Raw genomic sequence first — 23478 nt, 5'->3', positions numbered from 1 at the left:
GGGCTACACGCTGCTTTGATAAAAGCTTAGACCCACTATTTCTGAGACTTGATGACTCCCAGAGCTGGCGGAAAATGTACCACTGCCATGTTGGGAAGCTGAAGTGGGCGGAGCCAGCAGCCACAGCGCCGTTTCAGGCTTACAATGGCACAGTTTAAAGCAATAGGCTCAAGGCTCAAGGTAATATAAAACATAAGCCACATAAAGATGGCTACCACACAGAGAATCTGGATTATGTTCTCTTTGATATTCATAACTAAAGAAAAACATTTGATTACAAAACCTGTTGAGTTATGCCAAAATGTATATTTTAAAGGTACCTTGACTTCAAAATTTGGATATAAGGATATGTTACTTTGGAAAAGAGGTTCTGCTTTTGTTTCCACAGAAAGCCAGAGGCTGTGGACTTGTTCCAGATTAAGATACATCAGGTTTCACCAGCCAAGACCCCCTGAAAGGACTCCGATGACACCATGGCCCAGATGATCCAACATCCAGATCGGTTTCAAGGCAACTGGTTCACACAATACAGCCTCACGGACTACCCCATAGGTCTAAAATTTTCTTTGCGTCCCCATAAGATACAGCGCCCCCTCCAGCAGGAAGTAGTAAGAGATGCTACGCCCAAATTCCCAAATATACCAAGCTGGCTTTAGAGGTGGAATTGGCTCACTCCCCCTCTAAACCCAGACATATTGCTTTAAAAAAAAAAATGGTTAAGTGATTCTTGTGTCCCAAATCAGAAGAGCCCTCTGGTGTGGGACAGAGAAAAACCAATATTTTTATTTAAAACAGGTTGATTATAAATGTGATCTCTTTCTAAAAAACAAAAGGGGATATGATATATAGGAGGATATGGAGATGATAAGATAAAAGGGTAGATTAATGAACCTACTTTTAAAGAACAACTTGTTTAAAATGTTTTACATTGGTATAGATTTTAGTTTATGTTTAAAATGTTTTACATTGGTATAAATTTTAGTTTATTGATACAAACTTGAAGTTAATTGTTATACTATATATATATATATATATATATATATATATTTCTATTCTTGAGATATTATGTTTAACTCATTTAAAATTGTAATGGATAATTAAAAATAGATTAATAATTAGTCATCTATGATAATCATATTTGTAGCCATGCTAGTTAAGTCTTCTAGGTATACATAGATATATTTCAGATAGATAGGTAATCTTCAAACACTTCATAGACCTAGAGAATATGGCATTTAAATAACTTAAAATTCTGTTGACGTGAGACACAATTGCTCCTGGCTGCACCAATTGATCCCGAGAAAATGTTGGGCTTCTAAGACATTTCCATTTGGAAGGTTGTCTTTTTGGCACAAAATGGCCTACGGGGCAAAGAACTGCCCTTGCCTTGATGGTTGACATTACAAATGCAATGCTGTCCTTTCTATACAAGCGGGACACAAGGAAAGTGACCACTGTACTCTGCCAAGACAGGGTAAGATGGTCTTTCAGAATTCCTGCTTCTAAAAATGGTCTGTCAGATACTCTAGGCCTGTAGCCAATTTAAATGCACCAACAATGCTGAGAAACATTAGGTGACTGTCCAGGCTGCCAGCTGTCTTGGTCTACTCTTGCAAGATTCCCGAAAGTTGCTTACATCCATCTACCATTTCTCAGGTACCATTATGTTCCTTCTCAGGTCTTTGATGTGGTTAAAAACTAGATAGTTGTAATTTCCTCAGTTATGACAAAAGATAAGTTAGATATAAAACCTTAAACTCACAAACATAAGATAGATAGGACATCTTCTTTAATATTGTAACTATAATTCTTGCTCAGTAATTGTTTTGTTATATGTAATTTTACCATGTTAAAGTTAAAACCTTCCTTTTTAAAAAAAGAAGAAAGGGGAAGTGCTGTGGATATCACTCTATGTAAATAAAACACTGATGGCCAGTGACCAGGCAGGAAGTATAGGCGGGACAAAGAGAGAGGAGAATTGGGGAAACAGGAAGAAGGGAGAGAGAGACTGCAGCCACCGCCAGGAGAAGAGCATGTAGAGACGCCGGTAAGCCACCAGCCACGTGGCAAGCTATAGATTTATAAAAATGGGTTAATTTAAGATAAAAGAACAATTAGCAAGAAGCCTGCCACGGCCATACAGTTTATAAGTGATATAAGCGTCTGAGTGATTATTTTATAAGTGGATTGTGGGACTGCGGGGCTTGGGGAACCTGGAGAAAAGCCCTCCAGCAACAAGCACAGGTAGTGGTTATCAGTTTGACAACACTTATTGCTCTCACGTTGATGACTGACTACACTGAAGGGGCTTTTGTAGATCAGATCATATTAAAAGTAAAGTTCCTGACTGGGTATGATGGGTGCTTGAAAGTCTAGCACTCAGGAGGCAGAGAAAGATGACTACTGTAAGTTAGAGGTGAGTCTAGGCTACAGAGTGAAAGAACTGTCTAAAGAGAAAAAAGAAAAAGAACAAAGACGAACCAAATAGGGAAGGTTGAGTTAGGTTATGGTTATTTTGGTGGTACTTGTTTGCATGTCCCTGCATGACATTCTCTGGTATCCTTGTAACTAATGAGTTATCTGTGCTAAATTTTGAATTCAGAGAATGTGATCTTCTTGTTGACATTTTGAATTTTTCTGATTCTTTGGTGTTTCTGAAAACCACAAAACTAATTTAAGAATGGTTGAAGAGATTGCTTTTTTATTTTGTCTACATTATAGCAAAACTACTTATTCTTTTGTTTTTCTCCACTTTTACCCCACCTCCCCACCCCCAATTTGGGGTGCCATTCATGGAGAGAAATCATAATAGAGAACATTTCAGAAGGAATGATACTTAGTAAAGTGCTACTATTGAGATAACAATCAGATCTTTATTTTTTGAAGGAGTCAACATGATAATCTGTCCCATTAGCCACAAGAGGTATATACCCCCAATACCCAGGGAATGTCTGAATCTGTGTACAGTATCAAATAACATATGCACTAATTCTTTTCTATATACGCATGCATGTGATAAAATTTAATTCTTAAGTCAGACACAGTAAAAGATGATCAGCAGTAGCTTATCAAGCAGAACAGTTATGACAAAATATTTTTGTACAAGTTATACTAATGCAATCACTCTATTCAAAAAATAGCTTTTTCACTGGAAGTACTACACAGACCTTCTTGGGCATCTTTCAAATTGCCCTGTATCAATGTGACCTCACTTTAACACCATTACTAAGTAGTATAAAAGCTTAGGGAATACAGGTACTGCACAGCCATGATGTTTTACTTGTTACCTGAGATGGGTACTTCATGCTTTGTGGAAGAACATTTCATACAAATGGCTTGTGTACACTGGGATAGGATTGTGTCTTGAAGTAGAACAGGGTGGGTGGGATGACTTAAGGCTTTAGCACACTAAGAATGGCATGTAATTTAAAGCTTATGAATTGTTTATTTCTAGAATTTCACACGTTTTTTTTAAAAACTGTAGTTCACTGGCTCAGCTACAATAGCACCTAACTTGTCTCAAACCATTTATCAAATGGAAAATAATTATTTGGTTTGGAAAGTGTCAAAGCATGTTTCCCTCATCTAAGGATGCACATATTGCACAGCCTAAGACAAATGACTCTTACAATCTGTTTTATTCTGTTTGCATTATCTGTTCAGTGCTTCTCTCTGTTTAGTGAACTGGATGTTCCTGTTATTTCTTGTGTTTTTTTTTTTTTAAATGAATGATTCGTTTGTTGACAATATATATGAAATTGTCAACAAACAAATTTCATGAATAAAAAGAATACACACATACATTGCACTCTCCATATTCTCACTCCCTGCTCCTTCTTAGTTTCTTCCCACCCTTGTTACTACGCCCTCCTCCTAAAAGTTCCCTTTCCAGATCCATGTCTTCACTGTGTTGTTTTATGACACACTGATTTTAATCATGACAATCTGTGTGTCCATGTGTATCCAAACATCCATTGGAGCATGGTGGACTAACAGTTTTGTATAAAACTGAAGATGACTCTCTCTCTCCCAGAGTTTCAAGAATCCATCAGTCAAGGGTAGGGCTCCATGAGCCCTTCCTCAGTCTATTGACAGTTATGTTCAGACCCAGTTCAGGCAACTGTAGGTGTAATGAGATCACATTTGCAATGGCTGTCTTGTGTAGAAGATAGTATTTCAAGTTTCTTACACCCCCACTCCCTGCTTTTTGCCTCTTAAATTCTTACCATTTTTCTGAAATGTTCTTTGAGCTTTATGAAACTGATGGCTGCTCCATATTAAGGAATACGTGCCTGGTAATATAAAACTGGTCCAAACACCATGTCTGGGAAGATCATATACCCTCACTACAGTTGTATAGTTAAATAGGCTTGGCACTAAACTATAGTCTAAATATTTATGTATATATCCATAGAAACTACTTTTTATCATTAAAGAAACTTGTCTTTGCAGTGAATGGTAGTGATGTGGAAACACATGAATCCTCAAGGTGCTTAGAATAAATAACAGATGGGTTCTCAGCCCCAAAGAGGGCATTCATCTCTTATTCTTTATTTCCCATTACTATTTGAAGACTCAGGAGCTAAATAATTCTAGGGATAGATATATTTGTTTCAGCACTGCTCTAATATTGCAAAAGATGCAATTGCCAATTGTAAATTAATTGCTGAAAAACTGAGATATATGCTAACTGTGACCTAAAAGCCACAAAGCTTTGGTTTACTTCATTACATTATGTTTACATTTGAAACTATTTTATGAATATTCAGAGAAGCAACCATCCTTTATCTTACTTGGCAGAAACATTTTGTGTGAAACCAACATTCACAAGTAATAACCACAGTAAGGTGGAACCGTTTACCAAAATAATAGCACATTTCTCTAGTGTAGGCTGAACCTGTTGCTGAAGATGTCACACTGGAGGAGTTGTTGCTTGTTGACATTAAAGATTTTGAAATGCTTTTGATGTATATCAGCACTGGGGTGTTTGAAAATACTTCATCCAGATTTGTAGAAAAACACATATCTTTGGGGATCATGTAATACCACAAAAATATTAGCTTTGATCTTTGATAGAACTCTTTTTAGTGCTTCAGCAGTTGAGTGCAAACGATGATAATTTAGAAATTAAGATTTATTGTGAAGTAATTTTGCATCCTTAATTCAATATGAATGTATCACATAAGGAGACTTACTGTAATCCACAGTGAAGTTGTGGATTCTCTAATAGGGAGTCCTATATCCGATGGTTTGGCTCTGGTTACCCTTTCTGTGGAAAATTTTGCTACTTGAGATTCAATCTGTTTTATTTATTTATTTTTTGTTTGTGATAATCCATCCCCTGTTTGGTTTGAGAGCTATAACAATAGTTTGACTCCTGGTTTGTGCATGTTTTTCTCATTGGACATTTAACATTTATCTACATATATGGGTCTTTTCTTGTAGAGGTTGTCTTTGCTCACATGTTTTTGTTAGTCTGCTGAGGTATGCCAGTGTCCTGAAAATGAGCAGTGTTCTGTGAACTAGATTGTCCTGCCATCTTTCATGGTCATTTTATAACATCAAATTCCTTTTTATTCCTGGTGGCTTATTTTTGGGTTAATATCCATGAATAAACTATGTCTTACTCTTTTTAATACACTGACACTTTGAATGTTCATGTATTTTCCTTTTATTACACTTGATCTCTGTATTCCTATTCCTGAACTTCATACTCCCAGGTTGGCCTACCGGTCATAAACATAGGCATCTCAATTCTGTCACCTCCTTGCTAATTATCCTGAAGTGCTTTTCTTTTGTTTCTATAATCTAAAGCAGCTAGTGGCTGTCTAGATTCCTCATAATTTCCTTGTGAGTTCAAAAGTATCACTATGCTCCTTTTGAAGTCTCTGAACCAATGTTTGTTCCTGATACTTTTTTCTTGTGTTGTCCTTGCTCAGAATCCTGCTCTGCCCTTCAGGCTTCAGTTTGGTTTTTCACATTGTTCCTCATTCTCAAGATCTATCACATGTCCCTCCTTTTTATGGTGCCAAATTCAGTTGTGTAGGAGTTGAAATAATTTTTATTATAATTTTAGTACTACCTTTCTCAGTGACCTTCAGCAAATCACTTACCTCAGTTGAATGGACTCATATATTATTTGATACCATTTGTATGACATTTATTCTAGTCTGTGCTCCATTATCTGTTCAAATCTAACTTGACTTATTGTCTTGATTGCTCTTTGGAGACTATATCACATTTCTATGTCCGCAATATAGTATGTGGTACATAATTGAAGGTCACTTGGCTTGTATGGAGGGACTGTGAAGACCATGTTTTACTTTTACCGTTGAGTTATAAAGCATTATTTTCTGACTATTTCCCTATTTCATCCACCGGTTGAGTACTGATGGTGTTTTCTTCTGTACTCATTATTTTTATGTAGCTCTGACAAAGTAACCTGACAGACAACTTAAGGTAAAAAGAGTTATATTGGCTCATGGTTTCAGAGAACACATTACCTGGCAACTTAGCCTCTGGTTCTTGGGAAGATCTTGCTAGAAGAGTATGTAAAATAGAAGTTTCTCTACCTACTTACAGAGAAAAAGCTGAGAGGAATAAATGCACTTTCCCATGGGTATAGCCTTCAAAAGAAGTACTCTTTGTATAGCTACTTCTTCCAGCTCTGACCTTCTCATTCACTTTCCATAACTTCCCAAAACAGTACCACCACCTGCAGGGCCACAAGCTCAAAACCAAACCCTAATAGAAATATTTCATTGCAAAACTATGGCAAAGAGAAAACCCAATCTCCTTAATCATCTAAAAGTGTTTCTCAGACATGGATAAGGTTATAAGTCTCCTGGAGTTCTTTGAAAAATGCTGAGCCTTCTTAGGGGTTGGAATAGAGCCAGAGCTGTGGCATTTCTTGTATGATCCTAGAAGAAACTCATTGTGCTGGCTCCAGAGCACCTACATAGTCTTTTGGTTCTGTTAAATTTGAACTCTTACCTTTGCTGACAATGGAATTTAGGCTGTGGTTGTGGTAAAGAATTTGTATGTTACTTACTTTAAAGCAAGAGGATCTCATGTTGATGTTTCTATGTCCATATGTCTTATATGTTTTCTCCTCTAATTTCAGAAGAGAGAAATGACTGGGTCGGCATATTATTAAGTGCGCTGAAGTCACCATCCCTTACTTCACAGTTGCAAGCAGCTACAGCACCCGAGAAATGTGGATATCTTGAATTGAGAGGCTACAAATCCAAAATCTTTACTGTTTTAAAGGGAAACAGTGTGTGGCTTTGTAAAAATGAGCAGGTGAGCCTTGTTACATTAATTGTAATTACTGTTCTTTGGTGATAGCCACTGTGTTTAGCTTTTGAGAGCTACTTGAGTTTTTATTTATAGTCTTGCTGTTGCTTTAAATCCTCCACTAACAATAACAAAAAAAAAATCTGGTTGAATGCTCTGTTTCAGAAAAGTATTTCCATCAGACCAGAGCTTGCATGCCACCTTTTTAAAAAATTTTATAATTAATGTATTTTTACTTATCAGCCACAGATTCCCGTCCTCCCTCCTACGGCTGCCCCACCCCCAATCCACTCCCCATTCCCATCTCCTCCATGGCAAGGACTCCCCTGGGGATTTAGCTCAGCCACCTTTTTTCAATGCTGAGGAAGCAGCATTGTTGGAAAGAATTGTTGAAATGCATACCTTAGTTGAAGAAAATATAGCTGCCAGAGAATAATTGAGAATAAGTACAGATATTGTTGAATGGGACTAATTCTGACTAATTCTTTGTGATAGAAAATTAGAAGACACTAACAAGTAACCAGGTGTATTAGTTACTTTTCTGTTGACATAAAAATACCATGAGCAAGGCAACCTATGGAAGAGGGAATTAATTTTATCTTAAGGTTCTAGAATAAATAAGAATCTTTAGCCGGAATCCTAATTGGTCTTAATAATAAAAACCCAGAGCCAGATATTGGGGTAAATGCTGAAAATTCAGAGAGACAAAGGAGCAAGCCACAGCTTCCTCTTGCCTCACTAACTCCTCAGCCTGAAAGAGGTGAGCTTCTGTGTCCTCCCACCTTATATTACTCTCTCTGCCCTGGCATATCACTTCCTGTCTCTACCTCCCTAGTGCTGGGATTAAAGGTGTGTGCCTCCCAAGTACTGGGATCAAAGGTATGAGATCCCAAGTGCTAGGATTAAAGATGTGTGCCACCACTACCTGGGTCCTCTGGTTAACTAGTGGCTAGCCCCATACTCTGATCTGCAGGCAAGCTTTACTTGTTAGAGCACAAACAAAATATCATCACAAGAATCCATCATGGCAGGGAGGCATAGCAGTGAGAATAGGAAGCTGACAGCACGCATCTTGAATCATAACCATAAGCACCAATCAGAGAGAGTGAATTAAAAGTTACAAGGATGAAGGGTCTCAAACCCCCAACCACAATGACATACTTCCTCCATAAATGCCACACCTCCTACCCCTCTCCCAAGCAATGCTGCTAACTGAATACCAAATATTCAAGAATCTGAGCCTGTGGGGGACATATCTCTTTGAGTCTACCACACCAGGTTTTATTGTCTTTATTTTTCTTTGAACAGATATTCTATTTGTCATGAAACTGCTTTGGTAGTAGAGCCACATTTAAAGAGAGTTGGGTATAGAGATGTGTAGGTATATGTATATATTTACAACCAGATACAAACATCTACATGTATACACATGTCACATATACATAAGTATATGGGCTTTAACTGTTAGGTTATTGAATTTGGTTAATAGGAAAACACTAAAGTGATAGTTTAAATTTTTGTGGAGGCTTGTGGATAATTAAACTTTTTTTTTTTATGTCTTATAAGCTTTACACTTGATTTTGTAGTTATACACTTACTTTTCTTTACTATTTTAGACTTTTATATGTAAAAGAAAATTCTCCCTCCTTGGGTGATTAATGCTTACTTGAGGATGAAAGAGTATATTTTGAATATCTAATCTAACATGAATTCATTTTACAATGAACTATAATAAGATATAGTCATGGACTCTTTTCCTATCAAAGACAGTCATCAACTCAAAGCAAGCAATAGTTACAAACTGAAACTACATCACTTAGGCGAGGCAGTCTCAAACTTCAGTATAAATATATTCATTATTATCTTTTGGGGGAGGATAACTTAGCCAATTAGTTGTGGAAGACATCATTGAGTAACATGGGCAAACTACTAATGTGAATGTTTAGCATATTCCTAAAAAGTAGTGACATACAGCTTAACAATGTATATGAAGTCTCTGAAGTTAGGTGATTAAAACTTTTCTCATTGGAATTCAGGCTAAAAATTCATAATTTGCGTGTATCTGCATCGCAGTTACTCTGCCAAATTCAGGAATTCATTTTTTACTTGCACAGACCCAATACAATTCCTAGTATTTGTTTCATTGCTCACATTAGCTAGATTACCTGAGTTTGTGTTATTTTTCTAGCAGTAATATATTTTTTGACCTTTGGGAGAAATACTTTTTTTTTTTTTTAATATAAAATCATTGCTTTAGTAACGGATTTTTAAAAGCAAAATCTAAAATGCTTGCCACTGGTTGAGTGTCAGGTGCTATGCTAATTAATTTATAAATACTCATTTTTTAATCTCTCCTATAATTATAGGAAGAAGATCCTCTCATCTGTGAGTTAAAGATGAGTAAAATGAGGTTTACATAGTTTGTACAGGGCTAAGAGTTTCATTATGCCAAGCTTAATTTAAAACTAGAATTTTCTAACACTATGCTTGTCTTCTTACTAAAGGCTTGGTTAGTATCTTTTCTGAGTTCTTATCTTTTAGAAATAGGCAAGAATTAGTTTTGTGACTAATTTCATTGCCTAGGGGTTTCAGGGCATGTACTCAGTTAATGTTGTATCAGGCTGTGCACTCTCAAAGGTGTGTGCTTATCTAGCAGGGCAGTTTTGTTTGCAAGGGTGAAATGCCAGTCAAGAGCAATTACAGGTAATAAGCTCAGTGCTTTTGCTGCCTGATTATTTGTTTGCTTTGCTTTTTTTGAGACAGCATCTCTTGTAGCCGATGATTTTGAACTCTTGGTCCTCCTGCCTCTAACTCCCAAGTGTTGAAATTACAGTTGTGTGCCACTGTATCTGTCTCAATGCTGTATTCCATGGGTAGGCATATGGACAGGTCCAAAACACAGGGCATCAAATAAATTAGCGAACTATAAATACTTCCATTTACACAAGTAATGACTAAATTGTTATTGTTACCTTTTAAAAGCAGTAAAGTTTCGTCTCCTGGCTGGCTCGTTGGGACTGGTACTCCTTTATGCCGGGCAGTGGTGGCGCACGCCTTTAATCCCAGCACTCGGGAGGCAGAGCCAGGCGGATCTCTGTGAGTTTGAGGCCAGCCTGGGCTACCAAGTGAGTCCCAGGAAAGGCGCAAAGCTACACAGAGAAACCCTGTCTCAAAAAACCAAAAAAAAAAAAAAAAGCAGTAAAGCTGGAGTACACATCATCTTTAGATAAGTAAGTGTATTTTTAATGTACATTTATTCAGTTTTTTCCTCCTATACATTGAGGTGCTTGTACTTTATCTTTAAGATATTATTTAGAGTGTGTGTGTGTGTGTGTGTGTGTGTATGTACATGCATGCACATGTATGAGTATGTGGTGTTTGCATCATATTACGTAGAATCAACTTGACTAGTAGATAAGTTGAGCAAGCCATACATGTTTTGGTCCCAATAGTGCCATTCCAGCTCTTGTTGCCTCTCCACTTTGGTGAGTTCCTTATTCTCCCAAGGAAAGCTGTTTACTGCTGATCTCATAGGGAAGCAGGTGATGGGAAGAATCTTGTGGCTTGCTGAGATAGGATAATCTTTTACCTCAACACAAAGGGCTTCACCCAAGTGAAGGCATTGGCCTGTTTTAGGAAAGCACTGAATAATAGGGATATATTTTAATGTAAAAAATCTAAACATTTGAGCCAGGTGGTCATAACACATACCTTTAGTCTCAGCACTTGGAAGGCAGAGGCAGAGACAAGAGAATCTCTGAGTTCGAGGTCAGTCTGGTCTACAGAGCAGGTTCTAGGACAGTCAGGGCTACACAGAGAAATGCTGTCTCGAAAAACAAAAAAACAAAAACAAAAAAACCCTATGTTTGATACTTTCATACACACACGTGTGTGTGTGCACACAAACACACATACACACACATCGCTAATTTTCAAAGGTTATACAACAAACATATTCATTTAAAAGTATGAGACTTTTATATTTGAACTTTTATACCATAATTTTTGTTGGATCTATATAGTAGCTATCTATCAAAACATAATTGTTTTTATTATTTATAAGCAGTGAATTCATTGCACATGCAATCTCATAGCACATTTCTTAAAAAAAGAAATCGACGTATATCATCACTCTAACCCAAGAATTATCTTCTACTTTCTATCCAACAATAAATACATAGTTTCACTAATTTGTTGATTATTCCAGTGAGAGTAAACACAATGGAAAGAGGTGAGGTTGGCCATTATAGAGAAATGGTATTTATCCTAACCACATGTGATGGGCCTGGGAGGTTGCAGCATGCGGTTTTTATTCCTGTTCGGCTGGAACTAACCATCTCTGGTAATGCAGTTATTCCCTTTAACTGTCACCATCATTCAGGGAGGAAGATCGCTGTCTCCAAGGCAGTCATTACTTTGTTGAAATTTCAGATTTTTTTGCCTATTCCAGATGAGTTGACTTACCCTTTGGGATGTGTGTTGGATAAGCATTCATGAAAGTACCACATTTGGTTCAGTAGTATGTGAATCCCAAACCACATACTCTGAAATGCTGCTCAGATTTTTCTTCTTCTCCTTCTCTTCTCTTCTTCTTCTTCTTCTTCTTCTTTCTCTTCTCCTTCTTCTTCTTCTTCCTTCTTCCTCCTCCTCCTCCTCCTCCTCCTTCTTCTTCTTCTTCTTCTTCTTCTTCTTTCTTTTCTTCCAAAGTGATAGGCATCCAGCGAAAGGGGGAATGAAAATCCTGGAAAATGTGTAAAACTTCCTTCACCCATGTGCCTTTCATTCACTTATTCACCACTGGATGGTATCTTTTTTTTTATTATTATTAATCTTATTTTAGAATAACCTTTGCTCAGTTGAACATTTTGAACAGTGATGCAATGATGTAGGAATCAACAAACATTTAGTAAAAATTAAGAAAATCATTATTGTAGTATAGTTCCAGAATTTGAAGGATTCTTCATAGAACATTGTACATAATTCTGAAAGAGTCTGCAGCCTGTGCTTTGTTATTACTGCACCCTTTCTGAAGTGTCAGTAATTTGTGTAAGGGTTTAAAATGTTCAGCCTTTCTTGAAATTTTGCTTTACTGCATTCTTTTCACTTAATAGAGAATTGTATTAACAGAGTGACTTCTTCCAAGGATTTAAAAAAATTTCAGTTGCATCATTAGAATTTAGAAAACAGGAAAGCCATTCGAGATTGTTTTCATTTGCTTGATCCCATGGGTTTCTTTTACTGTGTATGACCAGAAGTTACACTGCTTTGAAGATTGTTGTTTCCAGAGCTTTCCTTCCAGTCCCCAAAGATGCTCTCACAGTGCCAGCCTGCCTGCAGGCACATCATTGACAATCCTTTCCTTTAGTTCCTGAACCTGTCTCTAGTACTGAGACAAGAACATACATTTTCTCACTTAAATTCTCCGTGAACTCACTTTTGCCACAAACTCTTGTGATTTTTGAAATTCCCTCTCATTCTTCAGAGCAGTGGTGTGAGCCTTCTGGCAGTCTTGCTGTTCATCTGTAGGTGTGAGCCGGCTGGCAGACTTCCTGTTCATCTGCATTGTGTTCTCTGACTGGTATTAACACAGTGAATAATAGACATCAGCCTGTGTTGAACATGGGCTCCTGGTTTCCCGGCTGCTTGGTTCAAAGGCTCCCTTCTTCCTTTGCTTTGTGTACTTTTACTTCATTAGTACACTGTTGGAGCTGAAACCCAGAGGGGCTCTCAGGCTGCCTAGCAGAAAGACTGGTAAGGACTTAAATTAAATATAGCCTGAGGCGTTTTTAGTTTTTTCTTTTTCCAGCTAGGCTCTATGGAGAAGTAAAGGGGGAAAAGATGAAGAATTAGAGAGGACCTTTGTTAGAGAGGCAAACAACATCTTGGATAACAACACTAAAATTCTTTGCCTAAATACTCTGTTGCAAAACAGTGTATTGCCCCCATCACATAAATAAATGTCACCCCTTCCATATTTAGTTCCATCTCAAATGCCCTTTCTGTGGCAATTTTTGCACATTTTCTTCTCTTTCCACCTGCTTGTGTGTTATATACTTGCAGTGTATTATAATAGTGACAGCATTTTCAAATTGTCATTTCCACTCTGTGTAAAAGGACTCCTGTAATTAGATGTTTATAGGTTATACTGTAGTCATTATTATGTTCTAGATCCACCTGTCTATTTAGGAAGTACTTAGCAGGCACTTTTTCATTTCTGGCTGGTTTGTGAAGGCATGCTCTGCTCCTTGTGGAAAGCTGACTGACCTCTGCTATCTGGAAACTTTAGTTTGTAGTGGGAATAGCACTGCAACATATATCCTCAGGAAATTTCTGAGAGTCTTGCAACATTGATATCCTTCATTTTTTTTCTCGTGTGTGGTGTGTATATGTTCATACATGTGTGGTGTGTGGCTGTGTGTGTGTGTGTGTGTGTGTGTGTGTGTGTGTGTGTGTGTGTGTAAAGGTGTGTGGAATGCATGAGGAGACCTGAGGTTGACATCAAGAGTCTTCCCCATTCCTTTCCACTTTATGAATTGAGATAGGGTTTCTTAGTTGAGCCAAGACCTTACCAGTTTGGCTTGTCTCACAAGCCAGCTTGCTCTGGGGAGCTCCCATCTCTATATTCCCAGCACCAGGGGTACAGGCAGGCTAGCATTTACATGTGTTCTGGGGTTTTTCATGCTCTCAGAATATCAGGTACTTTTAACCACTGAGGCGATTCTTACTCTAGCCTCAATCAATTCAAGTCAATTTGTTCTCTTTCTCTCCCCCCATCTCTCTCCATCTCTATCTCCCTCTTTCTGTCTGCCCAAACCCATGGGTAGATGTAAATTCAATACTTAATCCTACAGTCTTTTTAAGAACTGAGGAAATGAATCAGTAGGCAAAAGAGCTTCTTGGTAAGCAATCAAGAAAAAACTCTAGTTTGAAACCCCGGAACATGTGTAAGAATGAAATACTTAATCTGAGCATCAATATTCTAGTTTTCCTACAAGGAGATGGGACGTGAAGACAGGAGAATCCTCAGAAACCTGTGAGATAAGTAGCCTGGTATGGGACATAAATGCAGTAAAGAGACCTTGTCTCAAACCAGGAGAAAATGGAAGACTGGCAGCCAAGGTTGGCCCCTTGCTTCCACATCTTCATTGTGGGGTGAGCAGGCCTGCATTCACAGTCACACATACATACAGAAAGATAGACATGATGACAAACCCAGAATTCCTCTGACACTTCTCATCAAGGGCCCTTTATATTTAAAATGCTGCCTCCCAGGGTTTGGAAAGATGGCTCAGCAGTTAAGTGCAAGTGCTTCTTCCTCTTCGAGAGGACCACATGCTCTAGAGAGACTGAGATAGTTTCCAGGAGCCAAGTCTGGTAGTGCACAACTCCAGCTCCAGGGGGATACAATGCCCTCTTCTGGCCTACATTCATGTGATACTCTTCCCACCAACCACCCCTTTCTCTCTGTCTGTCTCTCTGTCCCTCCACACTTCTCTCTCTCACACACATAAATAAAACAAATCTTTAAAAAATAAAATACTGTCTACTGCAGTGGTTCTCAACATTCTTAATACTGTGACCCTTTAATGCAGTTCCCCAATTTCTAGTGACCCTCAACCATAAAAATTTTGTTGTTACTACAATTTTGCTACTGTTATGAATCGAAGTGTAAATATTTTTGGAGATAGAGATTTGCCAGTGGGGTCATGATCCACAGGTTGAAAACCTCTGGCCTAGAGGGTAATAGGTATCACTAACATTTTTCCTGAAAAGTAATTTCTAAGGATTTATTTATTTATTTATTTATTTATTTATTTATTTATTTATTGTGTGTGTGTGTGTGTGTGTGTGTGTGTGTGTGTGTGTGTGTGTGTGTAAGTTTGTATATGTGCATACACCAGGGAAGAAGCCAGAAGAGGATGTTGGATCTCCTGGAACTGGTGTTATAGACACTTGTGAGCTCCACTACATGGGTGCAGGGAACCAAACCTGAGTAGGTCCACAGCAAGAGCTGCAAGTGCCTTCAGCCACTGAGCCATCTCTCCAGCCCCTTAACCTTCAAAGAGCTGTGAGCTTTTGTATTACTAAGCCTTCGTGAGAATGCATATTGTTTGCATTGTTTCATTTCTCACTGTGAGTTCCAGGCAAGAAGCTTCTACTCTGTTAGCATGTAGAATCAAGTTGTTGAATTAGAATCACATCATTGAATTAATTGTCATTTATTTATAGTTGTCTCCTTGGCTTGAGATTTTTGTCTTTTTATAAAAAGTTTTTCTTTTAAATTTACATTTTGCTCGAATTAGTCTCATTGTATTTTTCTGTCTTCTTTGGTATTATATTATCTTTTCCCCCCAATTCCTTTGAGCCCTTTATATAATTAAGAAATTAAACTTCATGACTTATTTTCATCATTTGGTTACATTTCATTTCTTGTTAATGTTATTATGTAGAAATTTTGTGCATAATGTAACTAAAGCATTTTTAATAAGCTTAAAGTACACATGTCCTCTGTTTTCTTGATAAATTATTATTTTCTAAACCATTTACCTGGAAAAATGTAGATAACAACCCAGTATGTCTAAATGTCATACATTTTTCTGTCTCTGTGTGTGGTCTTTTGAGACAAGGCCTTACTAAGTAGTTTTGGTTCATCTCAAACTCATTGTGCATTCCAGCCTGGCCTTAAACTTGTGGCAGTCCTCCTGCCTCAGCCTCCCATGTACTGGGAGGTGCACACCACCACACCTAGTGCAATAATCAAGTATAGTCATACTTTGAAATAGGTGTATTGTATTGTATTTGTTCCTGGTATTTTTGTTGATTAGAATTTCAGCACATGGTCATGAAACAGATTTAAGAAAACTGGTCTTGGCTTCCATTTGTTACGATTCCCTGATAGTCTCCCATCTCTTTCTGATGAGTTTTTAAAATATCATGCTAATATTAGCCTGTTCATTACAACCAGATGTCTTGCTTGGTGGTTTTGGGCATCCATTTAATGCTGATTGTGGCACTGGGGTTTTAACTACATAAACTCATTTGATTAAATATCTTCAAATCAGAGTATAACAAGAGCCTCTTCCTCCTAATGTAAAGTCCCTTGATGCTTTGGCATGGGAATGGACTGCTAATAGAATTTAAATAGGCCTCTGAAGGCTTGGTTTGTATGGCACAGAATGAAGCCACAGGATGTAGGTGGTGACCTCACATTCTCTGGGTTCTCTCTCTGGCCAAGCTCTGCATCTGGTGTTTCCTAGAAGTCTGGTGCCAATGTCATACAATGCCACATCTGTTTTCAACAAATGTTTAAGCACTAAGTTCTTAAATTCCTGGCAGGGAAAACCTAATATTCACTATTTCTAAAAATAGGTTGAGATTTCAGCAGATTTGGGGTTAACAAACTCTGCTTTAATTTCTCTCTTTAGGGATCAGCATTTTACTTTGCTCTGACACCGTATGGTTTTAGCAATTCAGAATTACTCTCATTGAATAAATTTGTATAAATGACTCATTTCAGTATCTTGGTCAATATTTGTGATAAATTCTTTCTGAATATTTAGTATAGAGTAATTCTGTGATTACAGATGAAATGGAATGTTTTATGAATAACAAATTCTGCCTGTAAAACTTTTAAGTGAAGGAGTTGTCTGACTATATCTTATTTCATTTAATTCTTATAACAATACTTTAAGGTAGAGTTACTCTATTTACAAATGATGTGGTTGAGGTCTAGATAGGCAGCTTGCTAGTGCTTATCTAGCCAGGTTTCTTCCTTGAGTCTGTCAGTGCCAAGGTATTTATATAGTTGTAGTATCTGGAATCTGCTAAGCAACACATGTGATCCTTGTTGCTAGTGGTAATTTCCTGCTTTCTGAAATTCTGTGTTGGCCACAGAAATTAAATATAGAACATTGTTTACTCTACAAGACCTCCCTAGCCCTTTACCTTTCATAGTATAGCACCTCTACCAGTTTTATTCCGTTGACAGCCTTTTAAGGATTGAAAGTTTGGCTTCTTTTGCTTTTCACTTATTTTTCAGACTGAAAATAAAACTCACAATCATACTGTAGTCACTGGGTTGTGGGGTCCCCCAGAGGCTCCTCAGTAAGGCCTTACTCAAGGTCAGAAAGTCTGAGCTTACTTTGCCCAGCAGGGCTGCATAATAGGATGATTTGGCCAAAGGCTTGGTTACCATGTGTTTTGAAGGTTCTACACTTGTTGGTACTTTATACCTTGACCTTGAAATGGGGAGGTCTTTTGCGCCTCCCCTTGCTGATGTATAAAAAGCTCATCAGGAATAAATTCCGGATGTCTGTGGTCTTAATCCAGAGCCCTTTCAAAGCTATCCTGTGTCTCTTACCTCTTTTTCTTCATCTAAATGTATATTTCTTCCTATTATTTCCACCTCCTCCCTCTTCCAGTTAAGAACCCTTTGACAGGTCAGGGCTGGTCCCCCTACATTGAGTAATATAATTTAATTTCTTTCTTTCTTTTTTTTTATTTAAAAGATTTTTCCATTTTACATACCAACCACAATTCCCCTTCCCTCCCCTTCTCCCACTTACGCCCCACCTTGTCCCCACCCCACCCCCATCCACTCCTCTTTGGACATTTAACACTCACATTTTATTTTACTTAAAAAAAAATCATGTCAGCTTGTTACTTTAGAATAAGTACTTTCTTGCAATTAACTTTAGTATTGCATTCCATTGGCTTCAGATGGAAGTGATAGATAAAAGAGATAGGATTAATGATAGGTAACTAGACTTGTATGCCACTCAGTGCAACTGAACATTCTTCTTTTAACCATGTGAACTTGCTCCTCTTCAAAATGATGCTGAAGAAGATGTGTCTGAACATTGGTTCCTCTTGGTGGTGTCATTTGACTGATATCACCTCTTTCAGGAAAACAAAACAAAACAAAACACTTTTTATAAACACGAATCTCATATTTTCTGTCTGATTGTAAGTTGGTAGAGGTACTTAACCTACAACCAAGCATTCTCTTTCACTGCATGTTACAACTTGCTTTCATCTTTACTTAGACCATATGCTTCATGTACCTTGTAGTCTAATACATTTGTAAGCCCTGGTATATAAGTCCTAGTAAAATTTCTTGCATACTTCAGGTCCTAAATGAATACAGGTTTTTCCAGGAGGAGTTTCCCTGCTTTGAAAAAATAGTAAGATGCATGCTACCAACTTCAAAAATTTTTCAGACAATTGCAGCGCATAGCCATTTGTAAACTCCTGAACCCTACCTAGACAGTGATTTAAATAAGCATGGCTGCAGCAAGATTTTTTTTCAGCTCTATACAGGACCAGAGCCCAGGGCAAATAGTAACTGAATTCTATTGTGTTCTTATGCTCATTTGTAGCTAGTGGTCTTAATGGAATTTGGTATACTTGGATTGTACTCTGTATTTCACTCTACAGAAGGCAGAGGGAAGTGTTTGGGTCCTGGTGTCTAGACAGTCTAGACTCAATGCTGTCTAAATTCTGTTAGCAGTTTCGCTCTGAGATTCAGTGGCACTTTGAGAATCTTAGGTTAGAGTTTTCTTTCTTAATTAAAGACTTTTATGGTTCTGCACTTTTTTTTTCATGCTGTTAATGCTCAGGATGTGCAAGATGGACACAGAAAATTTTGTCAAATACCCAGAAATGGGACATAGTCTGGATGTGTTCTAATAGTCTGAAGGGTGGCTAAATATCACCAAAGTGTTCTTAATAAGAAATGCAGTTGTTTCACATTTAATCACTCTCAAGAGCACTGACATTTATTTTGTGACTGTGCTCTGTATTTTACAGTCAATTGGTGCTAGTGAGCTGTGTGCATCCTCTAATTACTCAGAACCATATGGCCATGGCAGACAGTTGATAAATCGGTTACAATTTTCCAGGATAAGAAAATATCATCTTTGTCTTGCTGGGGAGAAATTTGGAGTGCTGAGCTGACCCTCACTTTACCAGGAGTTACAGCTTTAGATGTAGCGATTTTATGACTCATATGTAGAGATGAGGGGCCATCCATCCAGGCAGGAACCATGATGAGTCTCATCAGTTTCCATAACAGGTTGTCATTCTCACCACCATCTGCTAGTCTGATGGTCAAAGCATGATGAGTCTCTGCCCTTAGCATCACACAATACTTGCAGGCCACGCACCCCACAGAATGCTGTGGAGTGGCCTGACATCCTTCTCTTGTCACCAGCCTCATTGTGGAAGATTGTTAGAAGGCCATTCAGTGCAGGCACACTGTTTTATCTAGAGTTTATCCCCCGATCAAGTTTAGACAGGTGCCTCATTTTGCTAGTCTCATCTTACTTCCTTATTTATAAAAGAAGGCTTAAGTTTCGAGGCACACAACTTTGGGAGTTTATCCAGCAGCTGCATTATCCAACAGGGGCATTTATATGGATAATTAGGAGTTGGTATTTTAATTTACAAAATAAAGTCAGCCCTGTGCTGATATGTGGGAAAGTATTAAAACATGGCTGCTTAGAATAGTTTGATGTCCCTTTTCACTTGGTATGCTCCCTGTCATCCGAAGCTAACTATACAAAACGGAAATGGATCAACTCCCATTCTAATCATTTCAGAGTAGTCAATATTTGATTGTGTTTTTGCTTTTTATAGTATAATGTTATATTCTTTATTCTCAAATTCTGCCTTTCTACGCTAACACTGTGAGTCATTTATTATCCTACCAGAAAATGTAATATTTTATAGATTTATTTTCTAAATACATCATTTTTCTGATTTTATCTATAAACCTTCACATTGAAAAATAACAAATAGGGCTGGAGAGATGGCTCAGTGTGTAGGAGCACTTACTGTGTTAGCTCCATAGGGCTCATATGATAGCCAGGCATGCCCACACATGTGCCTATGACGCCAGCCAGGCATGTCCGCACATGTGTATGTAACTCCAGCACCATGGGGAATAGCAACAGGGAAATTGCTGGGGCTTCAATGACACCAGCTTGTCTATAGGTTCAGTGAGAGACCCTGTCTGAAGAGAATAAGGTGGAGAGTGATAGAGCAGATCACCTGGCAACCTTCTCTGACCTCCCTCCGTGCATAAAAACATGCATGCCCAGACCACAAATAAATACATCCAAAAAATATCAACCCATATGAATGATAATATCAATAATAAATGCCTTTACGCAATTATTCCTGATGGCTCTTAATACCTACATATGTACATACATCATACATACATTCATACAGATGGGAAATTTGGTTCTAAAATTGTTTTGTTGTAATTTTATCAACTAAGAATGCATTAGTTGTAACCACAAAGACCCACAGGAAAGTTAAGACACAGTTACTTCTTAGAGCTGGACTCTGGTGAGAGCAGAGAAGCACTGATGTGGACAGGACCAGGTGTCTTCTCCTCCATGTTCTGTAACGACCTCTTTATTTCTAGATGACATGGCTAGACAATATTAAAAGGTAAGGGGTGAAAGGTTTTCTTATAATAGGTATCTGTATGTCCTCATATGTAGCATTTTATATCGTATAGATCAAAAATGGGATATATATATATACATATATATATATATATATAGCCAATGTGTAACAGAAATGCATAGTACTCACCCTCCGTATGCAACAGTCACAATAGAAAAGGGCATTTGAATTATTTTTTCTTCTTATTAATTTTTCTAAATTGTCTTTGTTAAGTGTACTTATTGAAAATGGCACAGTATTTTTGGATTTTCCTTTAGTATGGATGTGTTTTTATTATCATAATTTAGTAGCTCCAGGATCATTTAATCTGAATCTATTTACACAGATCATTCCTTTCTTGAGGTGGCAATTGTGCAAAATATTGAGCATATTTATTGCTAAGTTACCAGGCCCATAAGATTATGCAGCATATTGTCAACATTGTTGCTTTTAGGATGGGCTCTCCTATTTTTTAATTTTCAATGGGACACTGTGAACTCAGTTCCTATCAGTGGTGAACAAAGGGTAGTGTTCGTATCACAGTGGCACTGGAGGAGGTGTTTAAGAGTCTGATTGGAATATTGGCAATGTAAACCTGTACAATTGATAAAACAGCGATGTCTTTGAATGTAAATGAGGAGGAACTCATTTCCACAGCAGGGACAATGTAATGAGATTAAGCAAAAACCAACAGTTGCATATTTAGTTCCTTTCCATCATGCAATGCTAGATGCATATCACTTGTAACTATCTCTTTGAGGGTATTTGTGCTGACTTCATAATGTTCTTTTTTTTTTTTTTTTTTTTTTTTTTTTTTTTTTTTTTTTTTTTTTTTTTTTGGTTTTTCGAGACAGGGTTTCTCTGTGTAGCTTTGCGCCTTTCCTGGAACTCACTTGGTAGCCCAGGCTGGCCTCGAACTCACAGAGATCCGCCTGGCTCTGCCTCCTGAGTGCTGGGATTAAAGGCGTGCGCCACCACCGCCCGGCTCGACAAAGGTTCTTGATTTGTTAGTTTCTTTAGTTGATTTGATACATGTAAATATAGTGCCCACTGTTCAAAGCAAGGCATATATATCCATGGTCTTGTCAACTTAGCTCTGTTGCTCAGTGATGTTTAGGCTAGCATAGTGTTAGCATATACTGGAAAGGACTGCCTACTGCAAGAACTGCTGGCCTTTTCCTTTTCTAGTTAACTCTGTTTAACTCCATACCCATATGTAGCAATGTTTCTAGGAATTTCTGAATTAAGAAAGACATTATAGTTGTGTTTTCAAAAGTGATTTTGTATTTTTGCTCCATACTAGGATTTTAAGAGTGGACTTGGTATTACTGTAATTCCTATGAATGTTGCAAATGTAAAGCAAGTAGATCGAGCTGTGAAACAGTCTTTTGAGATAATCACTCCCTACAGGAGTTTCAGGTAAGCTATTTAAAACATTTTTTTGTGTGAGTATTTGTTTTTATGACTTCAAAAAGGCCTGGGAAATTCATTTCATAATGCTGGCAGTTGTGTTACATTGTATAGAATGGTAAAAATCATCTGTTCTTGTCCACATTGTCTAACTTACTAGGCATGTAGGAAGTCACTGTGAAAGTGGCTTGGAGAACTATGTAAGTAACCAAGATATTTTCTTCATGAGTCTTGAATTACTTCTTTTTGCAGTACTTTGTTTATAAACTGAGCATAATGAATCTGTTAACTCTTTCACATATAGAAGAAATAAAATAGTGTTGCATTGACTTCAGGTTGTGTTTGTTTTCTTTAAGCCTAACAGAAAGAATCCTACTTTAAGATTGGCTTTTAATTACAGTTGCTGAATGTGATTTCTTCCAGTGACTCAGCTTAGAATCTTTCTGGGTTTAATGCCTCACATAAAGTTATTAATTCAAATATCTTAACATCTTGATTTTATATATATATATATGTATATATATACATATATATATATAATATGTATATAAAATGTATTATGATACTTGAGGAATTGCATCACTATGATAATGAATAATAAATACTTAATGTACTTAACATATTTTAATCATGCATAATGATTCCATATGTGTAATATAGACATAGGCAATTTGTTGAGTGCAACTACATTAATACATTTGCCCCAAATGACACAGGTCAGGTTGTTTGTGAGTCAGAGGCAATTGTTCTAGGTTTTGGATGATATAATTATTGCTGAGGTACTCTTGAGTATCTCATACTTTGCTTCTCAAAATATGTCTGTAGGCTCCAATTTTGATTAAAATTAACAAATAAAGAATAATAAGCTTTATTTTCACACTTGCAGATCTAGAGCTTAGATTGTAGATAAGTGGCATTGTGTTTGTCAAGCATGCACAAAGCCTTGTTTTCCACCCTCAGCACATTGCATATCACACATACATACACACATACGCACATACACATTACACACACACACAGAGAGAGACAGAGAGAGAGACAGACAGAGAGAGAGAGAGAGAGAGAGAGAGAGAGAGAGAGAGAGAGAGAGAGAGAGAGAGATTCCAGCCTCCACTAAACAGAAATCCTGGCTGTAACTAACCTCTAGGACATCTTGGAGAACTTGAGATCAATAAGAATTAGTTAGTATTATAGGAATGATATAATCAAAGAGTTCTTCAGAAAGTACAATTTCTATAAGCCACCTATTTTATGGACTGCTTAGAATGGTAAACTACCAATTATTTTCATTATACTTCAAGTCATTATAGTTCATAG

At 37.4% G+C, this 23478-nt stretch overlaps 1 protein-coding gene across 2 annotated transcripts in view; it reads left to right on the top strand.

Moving 5' to 3' along the window:
• Arap2 (ArfGAP with RhoGAP domain, ankyrin repeat and PH domain 2) overlaps window positions 1-23478 on the top strand; it is a 186498-nt gene that overhangs the window by 68443 nt on the left and 94577 nt on the right. For both annotated transcript variants that reach the window (XM_028868146.2, XM_028868144.2), the window contains exons 9-10: window positions 7124-7302; window positions 22055-22170. In XM_028868146.2, coding sequence (XP_028723979.1) covers window positions 7124-7302; window positions 22055-22170 — 295 coding nt within the window. The remainder of the gene's footprint in view (window positions 1-7123; window positions 7303-22054; window positions 22171-23478) is intronic.

This window comes from Peromyscus leucopus, chromosome 10 (genome assembly GCF_004664715.2).
Source record: "Peromyscus leucopus breed LL Stock chromosome 10, UCI_PerLeu_2.1, whole genome shotgun sequence".
In the NCBI taxonomy this organism is placed as follows: domain Eukaryota; kingdom Metazoa; phylum Chordata; class Mammalia; order Rodentia; family Cricetidae; genus Peromyscus; species Peromyscus leucopus.
This window is presented reverse-complemented; position numbering and strand designations above follow the sequence as displayed.